Raw genomic sequence first — 11890 nt, 5'->3', positions numbered from 1 at the left:
TTGGTGGGAGTGCAAAAGCACCCTTTCATCTTTGATTCTTCCTTATTCATTGTCTAACTTTCATATGCATATAAAGCCACTGAAAATACCAGGGGTAGGGTTAGTCTTTAAAGTGACATCTTTTACTCTTTAGTACTTTAAAGGAGTTTTTTTTTATTTGTTTGTTTGTTTGTTTTTAAGTTAAACCTCTTTAATAAAAAACAAAGGAATCCTTGACAGCAAATTTTTCAATGCAGTGCATTGTTTGATTTATTGACTGTGGCTTCCCTGGGTGTTTCTTGTATATTCAAGTAAAATGAAATCCTTGACAACTTCAATTTTCTCTTCATCATGATGTTGTCTGTTGTAAAAATTTTTGTTTTTTTATGCTGATGTGTAATCCATAATGAAGGCTGTATGGTCTTTGATCTTCTTGAGTAAGTGCTTCAAGTTCTCACTATCAGCAAGCAAGGTTGTGACCTTTGCATACCACAGGTTGTTAAGCCTTCCTCCAATCCTGATGTCACATTCTTCTTCATATAGTGCAGATCTTGGAATATTTGCTTAGAATAGGTGTGTATGTGGGGAGGGGAACACAACCTCAACATACATCTTTCCTTATTTTAAACCATGCAATACCCCACTGTTCTGCTCTGGTGGCCTAGTGGCGAGAAGCTATGCCATAATCCCAAAGGCACATGGTTTGAATCCACCAGCTGCTCTACAGGAGAAGGATGGGCAATCTCTTCCTGTGTGATTAACTGCCTCTGAAAACTCGCTTGAGGGTCAGCTATGGGTTGGTTCTAACTTGATGCTATACAACAACAACAACAACAATCCTTTTGTCAATCCTTTTGTTCTGTCTGAGCAATTGCTTCTTGTTCTATGTCCAAGTTCTGCATGAGCACAATTAGTGTTCTGGAATTCATGCTATACTTTGGCATTTGAAATGGAACATGCTATTGAGATGCACTAACAAGAAATTGTGAGCAGAATGTAAAAGTTGAAAGAAAGGTGAAAGATTGCTAATTGGGAAGTATGGTCTTGGTGATAGAATTGAGGCCAGAGATTATATGATAAAATTTTACGCAACTTATTAATTACAGATACCTTTTTTTAAAAAAATAAAATAAATGGCAATTACACATGCAGACCTCACCAGATTTATTTACTATGCAAAAGCATTTGACTGTGTGGCTCATGACAAGTTACAGCTGGCAATGAGGAGAACAAGAATCTCAGAGCACTTGATTATGCTCATGCGGAATCTATACCAGGATCAGGAGGCTGTTGTGTGAACGGAGCAGGGGACCACTGCATGGTTTGGAATTGGGAAGGGAATGCACCAGGGTTGTATTCTCTCTCCATACCTGTTCAATTTATTTGGCTCCTTAAAGAGAAGAATTCGTGCCCTCTTTTGTCTGTCTGTCTGTCTGTCTATCTATCTATCTATCATCTATCTATCTATCTATCCATCTATGTATCTATTTAGTTTTTGTGGGTAGCTAAGTATCTGCCTCAGGACAGGCATTAGATAAATATATTTATTGACATATTGTAAATTACAAAAAAAGGACTTGGGGTACCAATTGATATATATTAGATAATGCATTATGCTCAGTCTATCTACATTATGGCCAGTTTATCACTTGCTTTGAGACTTGCATGTACTAAGTAGAGAGGAAATATCATAAAGACTACAAAATAGATATTTTAAGAAAGTTCCTTTCCTTGGTACAATGCCAATTTTAAATGACATTTTGAAAAAAGGCTAAGTCTGTTTCTGGTCTTTATCACCTCCTTTTATGTGTCTAGATAATAGATACACTATAGATATTTTCAAATGTCTGGATTAGAGACAGGAAATATAGTCAGGCAATAATTCTGCTGAAAACCAAGGCAGACATTCTTGGTAATTCACAATCATAATTACCAGCAAAGTTCTCATGGCTTAGTGGTAATGAGTTGTACTGCCATCCCAAAGACAAGTGTTTTGAATCCACTAGCTGTTCTATTGGACAAAGATAAGCAATATCCTACTGTGTGATTTACAGCGTGTGAAAATCCTCTGGAGGGTCAACTATGAGTCAGTTCCAACTCAATGGCTGTGTTGTTGTTGTTATGTGCCCTCAAGTAGACTATGACTCATAGTGACCTTATCTATGCACAATAGCTCTGAACCCTGCTCTGCACTGAGCCAATCTCACTGTCCCTGACACACCTACCTTCATTACCCCTGTTACTGTGTCAATCCATTTCATCCAGGGTCTTTTTTCCTCTGCTGCCCCTCTACCCTTCCAAATATGATGTCCTTCTCCAAGGACTGTCCTTCTCCAAAGATTGGCAACATGCTCAAAGTATGTGAGATGGAACCTCAAAATCCTTACCTCCAAGGAGCAGCTTAGTTTCACCCTCTCCAAGACAGATATTTTTGTTTCCTTGGTGGTCCATGTTATTTTCAATATTCTTCTCCAGTACCACAACTCAAAGGCATCAATTCTTTCTCTGTCATTGTTGGTCATTGTCCAGCTCTGATGCAAAGCAAGTAATTGAGAAGATCATGCGGGTCTGGAGATGTAGCTCACCGGTGGAGCACGGTGGCTCACGTGCCGCGGCTTTCTGGTTCGTGGTTCATTACCGCTACCAAGAGAAGACCATGCTCTGGATCAGGCACACCTTATTCTCTAGACTGACATTGCTGTTCTTCAGCACACTAGAGAGGTCCTAACAGCCGATTTCCCCAATGCAAATCATCTTTTGATTTCCTGACTGCTGGGGCCACGAGTGTTGATTATGGAACAAAGCAAGATGAAATTGTTAATAATCTTTCATGGTGTTGGCAATTCATCCTGTAGTGAGAATCTTTGTTTTTTTTATGTGGCGCTTTAATCCATATTGAAGACTACAGTTCTTGACCTTCTTTAGGTCCACCTCAGTGTTGGCAAGCAAGGTTGTCATCTGCGTAACACAGGCTGTTGATTAGTCTTTCTCCAATCCTCATGACAGTTTCCTCCTTATAAAGTCAAGTCTCCTGAATGATCTATACTGCATATAGATTAAAAAAGCGGGACGCAGGGTTCATCCTTGATGCACTTCTATCCCAAGTTTGAACTGTGCAGTGTTTCCTTGCCCTGCTCTGATGACTGCCAGGTATAGGTTTCTCATGAACACAGTCAAGTGTTCTGGAATTCCCATTCTTCTCATGGTTAGCCACAATTTGTGTGATTCATGCAGCCTTTGTATAGTCAATGAAACTCTGCTGTCAGCCATGATCCATCTGACATTGGCAATGATGTCCCTAGTGTTAAGGCTTCTTTTAAACCCAGCTTGCACTTCAGATTGTTCTCTGTTGATATACTGTTCCAATCCTTTTTTTGGATGTTCTTCTGCAGGATTTTGCTTGTATGTGATATTAATTACATTGTTCAATAATTTCTACACTCTGTTGGGTCAACTTTTTTTTTTTGAATGGGAATGAATATAGATCTCTTCCAGTCAGTTGGCCAGGTAGTTGTCCTCCAGATGTTTTAGCACAACCTGGTGAGCACGTGTAGTCTGTGGAAATTTGTCAATGGTATTCCGTCAATTCCTGGGGCCTTGTTTCTTTGCTAATTCCTTCAGAGTAGCTTGAACTTCCTCCTTCATTATGACTACCTCTTGGTCATATGTTGCTTCATGAAATTTATCTTTGTCAATCAATTTTTTTTTTGGTACAGTGACTCTGTGGACTCCTTTCATCTTTTTTTTGATGTTTCCTGGATCGTTCAATATTCTGCTAATAACATCCTTAAGTATTGCAATTTGACACTTGATTTGGCTTTTCAGTTCCTCTAGCTTAAGAAATGTCGAGCAAATTTATCCCTTTTGATATTTCAACTCCAATTCCTTGCACATTTCATTATAATGCTTTGCTTTGTCCTCCAGAACTTCCTTTTGAACTCTTCGGTTCAGCTCCTAAGCACACAATCATCAGTAGATATGACAGAAATCATGGCCCAAGATCACAAAGAAATATAAGTGGTTGTACCTCAGCATCATTTGCAAATATTTTCTCCCATTTTATAGTCTGTCTTTATAGATAATGCCCTTTGATGGTCAAGTTTCAAAAAAGTTTTAATAAAATCAATTTATCTTATTATTCATGCATTTGGTGTACTATATCAGCAATCTACTCCCGTGTGATTTGCAACCTCAGAAAATCCACTAGACGGTCTTTTAAGACTAGTTTTAAGTCTGCTCTGACTAGATGGTAATGAGGTTTTGAATTTCCTAATTTGAATACTTTTGTTTCTTTTTCTTGCCTCATTGCCTAGTTAGAACTTCCAGTACAGTGTGGAATAAAGAGGCAAGAGCCGACTTCCTTGCCTTGTTCCTAATCTTAGTTGGGGGATAAAGAGTCTTTGGCCATAAAAGGTCGTGTTAGCTGTTTTCCAGAGGTGCTGTTCATCAGGATAAAGAGGATTGCTTCTCTTCCTAGGAGCTTTCTTATATATCCTCCAGCATTTCAGTAAACTCACTGCTGAGCTGGGATGGTTGGTCAGTCTGCAGTCCCTCCCCCTGGAGGGACCTCAATGTGCTACTTTGTGAACTGTAGCGGCATTTTCTAAGTGTTAACCTTTGTTTTCCTTCTATACCTGTTTCTGTGTATGGGTGTATCTTGAATTTCTCACTTGTATCCGTGCTTACTAGTTCTGACAGCTGTAAAGAAGAGTTCATTGGGGAATTTTGTATTTGAGGACTTTCCTTTTAAAGACCAAGGTAATGGAATGGGAGGAGGGGAACAGGATAGACTACAAACAGTGAGACTGGTTCTGCTTCTGCCAGGTCTGTGTGAGGGTAAAGGGCAGAGAGGACGTCGTGAGAAAAGGGGCAGCTGCTAAAGTCCTAAGTGATCTAGCTGGCCAAGGCCACCTTACGTTCAAGGTCAGTGTGTTCTAAATATGGTCACAAGGAAAGGGATTCTAGGAGAATGATTAGGAGAAATCACAACCCTCCTCTCCTCAATTCCAGTCAACATTAATATTGAACACTGTTCTATTTATGTACAAAACAAACATCGATTGCAGCATCTAGGTAGGCCTTTGCCAGAGGCATTGGCTAAATTTCCAAATCCCACACAAGAATGTCATGAAGGGAGGAGGGTCAGCAAAAAAAAAAAAAAGAAGAGGAAGCTCCTCAAACAGGTGGACTGACACAATGACTGCCCCAATGGGCTCTAGTGTGTCAGGAAGTGTTAGGACAGTACAAGATAGCGCAGGGTTCAGATCTGTTGTTCATAGTGTTGCTGTGAGTCATACTCCACTGGACTAACAACAGCAACAACTGCAGCTCCCTTTTCCCGGTTTCACTAATCTGAAGCACTTGCTGAAGGATCCTTTGTTACGCCCCTCTTCTTCTCCAAGCCCTTGCTCTTCCTCTTATTGCATGGATAACCTTGTCTCTCCTAATCACTCAGTTAACCCTTGTTGAAAGCCTGATCTTCACTCTGGCCCTCACCATTCTCACCCTAACTCTAACTCACCTCGTCCTGACTCTGACCTTGGAAGGCCTCTTTCTACCAGATGGCAGAGGTGTGCCCTTACTTCCTCTCTACTCCTGGTTATGTTGTTCCTTTGTCCTAAAACCCCTTCTAGTTTGTCCCATCACTAAGGATTGTTATCTAGGATAGGTGACTCCCCCTAATAGCTAGATAGTACTACCGAAGCTCTCTACGGGGTCCCCCACTTCAGAAGTACTGATCCCATTAAGGACGAACTCAGAGATGAAGTTGCTTGTCTCCTGATAGCAGTTGTGGTGAAGAATGCGAGCATATGTGACCCCTTAGCACCCTGGACCTGAGCTGGAGGAGGGTGCGGGCATTCGAGGAGCCAAAACAAGCAAACTCATCGCCTCCCTCTTCCCCTCTGGCCCATCTACTCTGGTTTACTTTTGGCTTAGTGGGAATTGGGAAGGTTTATCACACTTAGTCATAGCTCCACAGGAGAAAGATGGATAATCAACTCCCGTGTGATCTCCTGCCTCTGAAAACTGGCTGGAGGGTCAGCTTAGGGTCAGTCCCAGCATGACGGTGCACAATAAGAACAACAATGTTCCCAGGACCAACAGTTCCTCAGCTGTAGTCCTTTTGCAAGACCTTCCTTACAAAGGGGCCTAGTACGGGCTCCTGCATTGACTTTGCTTGGGGTTGGGGATAGGCAGAGCTTGGCCCTGGGGATGTCTGAACCCCACACTTATGTCCCCTTCACCTACCATTTTCATTTCTCGGCATGTAGAGCACAGTTGCCCGCTCCTGGACAACACGGGGTTACTCTGGCTCCTGGGCTCCTGAGAGGAAAAAGAGAGAAAGGTGAGGAAATCATACAATGGACAGTGAGGAAGGGATGGAAGGGAGACAGAGCAGCAGTTATTCCTTTTCTAAAACAAAGGTGGATGGACATTGAGGTCCCAGGTCCGTCCATGGTAGATGCAAATCTGAGGCCAGTTGCAGCTGGTAGGTTAAGAAGGGGTTTAGGCTGAAAGGAACGTGCTAGATGTCGTGACGTCAGGGTCCTTGCACACAGCACTGTTGTTGTTGGGGGCTCTCAAGTCGACTACAACTCATAGTGACCTTATAAACAGCAGATGTGAACCGTGCGCTGTCCTGTGCCATCCTCACAACCTCTGATACCCTTGAGCCCATTGTTGTTGCTTTTTAATTTGTTTTTTTTTTAATTTTATTCTTTTTGTGTGTGTACCATCAAATCAGATCTGACTGGTACCAAAGGAGATTGCCTCTCCTTCTCTAGCAGAGCATCTGGTGGATTCAAACTGCATACCTCTGGAGCCCATTGTTAAAATCACTGTGTCAATCCATCTTGTTGAAGGTCACCCTCTCTTTCTCTGACCTTTCCCAAGATGACGCCTTTTTCTAAGGACTGTTCCTTCCTGACAATATGCTCAAAGTATGTGTGAGGAGATTCCACACTCCTTGCCTCTAAGGAGCACCTTGGCAGAAGTGCATATGTAAAGAAAGCTGGCAAGGGTGGTGTTGTGACCAGGAAGATGAAATCGAACAGGATTGGGGGGGGACTTACTTCCCAATTAGAGCACCTGGTAGCGAAAACCTTGAAAACAAAACAAAACAAACCTCTCTCTACCTCAAGTCAAAGTTGACTCACAGGTCCCTCTGTTGGATTTCTGAGGCCATTAAATCGTAATGGGAATGAACTGCCTCGTCTTTCTTTCAAGGAGTGGCTGGTATATTCGAAATCCTGACCTTTCAGTTAGCAACCTAACACATAACCCATGTTCCCCATATCACAAAAACACTTCACCAGGGAGCTCTGGTGGCCAAGATGCTGCACTGCAATCCAAGAGGTATGTGGTTCAAATCCACCAGATGCTCTGCTGGAGAAGGAGGGGGCAATCTCTTCCTGTACCAGTCAGAACTGTTTTGACGGTACACATAAAAAATAATAAAAAGAAAAGCCAACAACACTTCACCAACTAGACGAGCAGATCATCTCTAAAAACCTGAGAAAGAATGAGGAGAAAACATCTTTTCCGCAAGCCTCCTTCCCAGTCCCTTCCAGGCATTATCCTCAGGCCTTATCCCTACTCCAAATCACACCCTGCTGAGAGCTTCAGAAAAAGCCGGGCAAGTGGAACTAACACAAGTTTGTGGGCCACAGACTACTTGTCCCTGGAAGCAGAGGCTGCCTGGCCACGGATGGAGAGGGACTGTGGAGGGACAGTGACAACAGCCTGTGGAACCATGCCTTCTCATTCCACTTCTGCTGCAAGGTGAAAGCAAGGTCTCAGGAGCATTGATGATGGAGTTTTCGCTGACATCTCTGGTGAAAGGGTTGGTTAGGGAGCCAATGGGAACTTGTGGCTAAAACCTTGTGTAGGGATCTTCTCTCACTCTGCCTCATTCCCTGACATCAGCAGTTGTGAGATGCCTGGGGAATCTGGGGAAGAGTCTACAGCCATGCCATTCCTGAGTGTGTCCAGTCTCCTGTGATCTTAGAAGCTGGGCAGGGTCAGGCTGGTACTTGGATAAGAGAATCTGGGGAAGAGCAGGGCTGTAGGGCAAACAGATGATAACTGCCCACTGAAATCTGCTTCTTCCACTTGAACAGTGTGCTGACCTATCGACAGATGTGTGTAGGTTGTGCCCTGGCCCACTCCTGCTGGCACTTGGGTGGGACAATACTGGGGCCGGAGGACTGAAAACATTTGACAAAGTTGGAATATTTGTAAAAAAAAAAATCCTTAAAATACATCTCATCTTTATAAGACATTTTCAAAGAATCAGCTTAGTATGGCAATGCTGTGGGTCGCAATGTTAAAATGAGTGGGAATGACTAGATCCTTTCATTCGACAACAAGCATTTATTGTGGTGCCGTCATGTAGAGGGCACTGTGATGGGCCACAAAGATGAATAAGTCAAAGTTGCTGGCCCTACGGGAAACAAGGGAAGAATATTAATTCATTCATTTGCCCATTCAGTTAGGTACTGGGGACATTGAGACAAGTGAGACATAGCTTCTGACCTCGGGCTGTTCACCATCTGGAAGACTGTGCGTCAACTCATGTTCTAGTACTGATGGCACAGGGACAGAAATAGATGGAGGCAAATTAAACTGAAAAGAGTGGTTGAGCTCACCGAGGTGGAGCTGGGGCCGGGAGGGAAGAGTCTGACTTGAGTTCACAGAGCAGGCAAGTTTGAGTGGGTGTGTGATGGGTGAACAAGGCCTGGGGAGGGCACTCCAAGTACAAGAAGCTTTGGTGCAACAGAGGAACAGCCTGGCCAGTCTCACGCCTCTGAGGGATGAAACACAGATTCTTTCCCGAAATCATAATTCAAGGTTGGGTCAGAGAGGAAGCCATAGTATGTATCTATGATTCTTCAGAAAGGGGAAGGCGATTTCTCATGAGAGGAATCAGGACAGGCTCCCTGCAAATGGCATTTGCGGTTGGGCTGAAAGGAGGTGGAGGAAGTAAACACGTGGAGGTCAGCGTGGGGAAATCTCAGGTGGGTATGCTTTTATTAGAGTTAGAAACAGATTCATATCTTGCCTCCAAGTGATTCCTTCACCTTTCCCAGATTTCCAATATATGCAGAAGATTACTACACGCCCCTATAGGAAATTAAATCACAGGTAAATCCACTGTAAATTAAACAACTAATACACTTGGGAGATCTCCAAGGTGTATAGCAGTATCCCGCCAGGTTAATGGCACCTGTGAACATGGCCTTGCATTCCCATAATTATGATGACTCTAGCTTTGTCCTTAGAACTGAAAGGACCAAATGTTTTGTATATTATCTTGTCTGGCCTTAGCAACACCTCAAACTTTTAAGTGGTAGCTTGGGTGTTATTGTCTCGAATAAACCTTTCCCCTTCCCATTTTTCCATCTCTAATTTCCCTAAATTGAGCTCCGTGTCTGCCTCTCTGATTGCGTTATGGTTTTACCATGTGTTTAGTTTGTTCATCATGCTGAAAGTAAAGACAAAAGCTGTGTCTTACACCCTGTCAAATCTCTGCCACACAGCAGGCATTCAGCAAGTTAATTGAAACAATGAGCTCTCTATTGGCCACTCAGTATAAATTCAGCAACTCAAAGCACATTGTGATTAATGTTAACCAGAAGGTCTTTCGTTCAAACCTACTAGGTAGTCTGTAGTAAAAGATGGGGTAGTCTGGTTCTAGAAAGATTTAGATCCTTGCGAACCCTATGGGATAGTTTTACACTGTAGCTCTGGTGGCCTAGAGGCAAGAAGCTGTGTTGTCAATCCGAAAGTAGGTGGTTCAAATCCACCAGCTGCTCCATAGGAGAAGGATGAGCAATCCTTGTATTTAACTGCCTCTGAAAACTCGCTGGAGGGTCAGCTATGGGTCGGTTTGGACTCTAGTGTAAACGACAACAGGGTTGTTATGAGTCAAAATACATTTGGTGGCAGTGGATTTGAGGTTAGTTATAAATAACTTGACACAGCAAGCATGCATCTATATAAATAAACACTCAAGACACAATAAAGATCACCAATGAGATCTTCCATGAAAGACTACAGGACATCGTTGTTGAAAGAGAAATTCTTCCTCTGCAATGTGCTGCCGAAGAGAGCTCCATTCCAGCCCTGAGCCGAGCAGCTTCAATCATGGACACTTTCTAGCTCCCCTCTCCTCACAATGGTGGTCTCCATGACCATGGAGATGGAGGCAGAAGCTGTAAACCTGCCCATACTTAATATGTAGAGCTGAAAAATCAGTCTTTGATCTGTAGTTTCTGTCAGCCGTGCCAGGAATGTGACAGCATCACCTTTTCAGACTCACTGTCAGCTGAAAATGCCTCGCCTCCTAGGAGAGCTCTCAGCTCCTCCTTCCGTGGAGAGGAAGGCGGGGGCGCTGGGGGGTGTTTCCACCGTGTGGGAGGCACCCGGGCTGGGCAAGTTCCTGCTAGACAGCCTTCTAACCTGGGGATTCCACGCTCTTTAGGCCTCAGATTCCTCCCTCCTGTCTTGCTTTCCTTTTAAGCCTTGAAGCCCAGGTCGTTTTCTTCTGCAGCCTTTCCTCTCCTTTCTTATCCCTACCACCCTGCAGGCGAGCTCAGTGGCACCGACAGGAATCCAGCACGAGTTGGGCAGACATTCACAGCACCTCTCTCTGTCACTGCACACACAGCAGGAGTCCCTGGTTACAGTCAGAGTCATTAGGAGAAGAAGCTCTGCAATCTTTTTTTTTTTTTTACATTTTCAAAAATTTTATACTGATTATACTGTTTGAATACATTTTTTCACACAAGCTCTTTGCCATTTCCTTCACACACACACACACACAATCAAATTGTTCAACCTCATGATTAACAGCCTTGCAGCTCTGCAATCTTAATGGGCTCTCACTTCCCAGGCAACTGTTCCTGGCACTACAGATGGCAGTTGTGACATGAGAGTGACAGCAACCTGTCTGTAGTAGGGCCAAGGTGTGATGCATATTTCAACCAGTTCCCAGAAACCAAAGCCTTTTCTTCACATTTCACAACAGGAAAGGTCCTAATAGCTGAGCGAAGTAGCTGCTGTCATTCCTAAGGTCAGCCTCATTGCCTTAGTCTTTGGCCTCCCTGTCTCCCTCAGCTAAAGAAATAGTTCCTCTGTTTGTCTGCCTCTGTCGCTGTCACTCTCTCCTTCTCTCTTTCCCCCCCCCCCCACATAATGCCCCCATAATAAAAGCTGAAAATGTAGGCACCAAATGATGACTTTTAAAATAAGGATGACAGCCAAGATTTTGAGAAGCACTGAGAATCTCCCCTCAGCCCTTCTTGACTTTTGACACCTCTGTTCCTTTCCCCCTTTCCCTTCCTGCTGTAAGGGAGAAACTTCACAGGTCAGCCACTTCTGCTTTCTCAATTACTATAAGAAGGAAACTGGCCCACAAAGGTTATGAGATTTTCCCAGTTGCGCACTTATTTAATGGCAGTTAGCCAGAAAACTATTTAAATGAAAGTCAAAGAAGAATCACTTCTTCAATGGAAGAGTAGACTCTTAGGATCCATATGATTCCTACATCCCTAAACCCACTGCCATGGAGTGAATTCCTACTCACAGTAAACCAGAATGGGGCCTGTTTGTAAATCAAAAGCAGACTGTCTCATCTTATGGAACAGCTGATGGCTTTGAACTGCTAACCTTTTGCTCAGCAGATGAGTGTGCTAATCACAGCATCACCAGACCTCTCTTTATAGTTTTTTATGTGCAAACTTCAATGGCTAGAAAACCAGTCTCGATGTTCTCAAAGACCCAAAGGTAATTAATTATATGTTGCCTTGCTACTTGAAAATACCAGCTAACTCATTTAAAGATGTTAAATGTAGTTTTTTAGAAATGCTATTACTTCTTATTATTAAAAAAGTCATTTTCACAACATTGA

The 11890-nt window shown here is 43.2% G+C and overlaps 1 protein-coding gene across 1 annotated transcript in view; it reads right to left on the bottom strand.

Annotated features, from left to right (window-relative positions):
* Positions 1 to 11890, bottom strand: part of LOC102865663 (chromosome unknown open reading frame, human C1orf105) — a 45038-nt gene that overhangs the window by 11960 nt on the left and 21188 nt on the right. The window contains exon 4 of the mRNA XM_006887466.1: positions 6229 to 6303. Coding sequence (XP_006887528.1) covers positions 6229 to 6303 — 75 coding nt within the window. The remainder of the gene's footprint in view (positions 1 to 6228; positions 6304 to 11890) is intronic.

This window comes from Elephantulus edwardii, unplaced genomic scaffold (assembly GCF_000299155.1).
Source record: "Elephantulus edwardii isolate Elephantulus edwardi_28Jun2011 unplaced genomic scaffold, EleEdw1.0 scaffold00057, whole genome shotgun sequence".
NCBI classification, from domain to species: Eukaryota; Metazoa; Chordata; class Mammalia; order Macroscelidea; family Macroscelididae; genus Elephantulus; species Elephantulus edwardii.
This window is presented reverse-complemented; position numbering and strand designations above follow the sequence as displayed.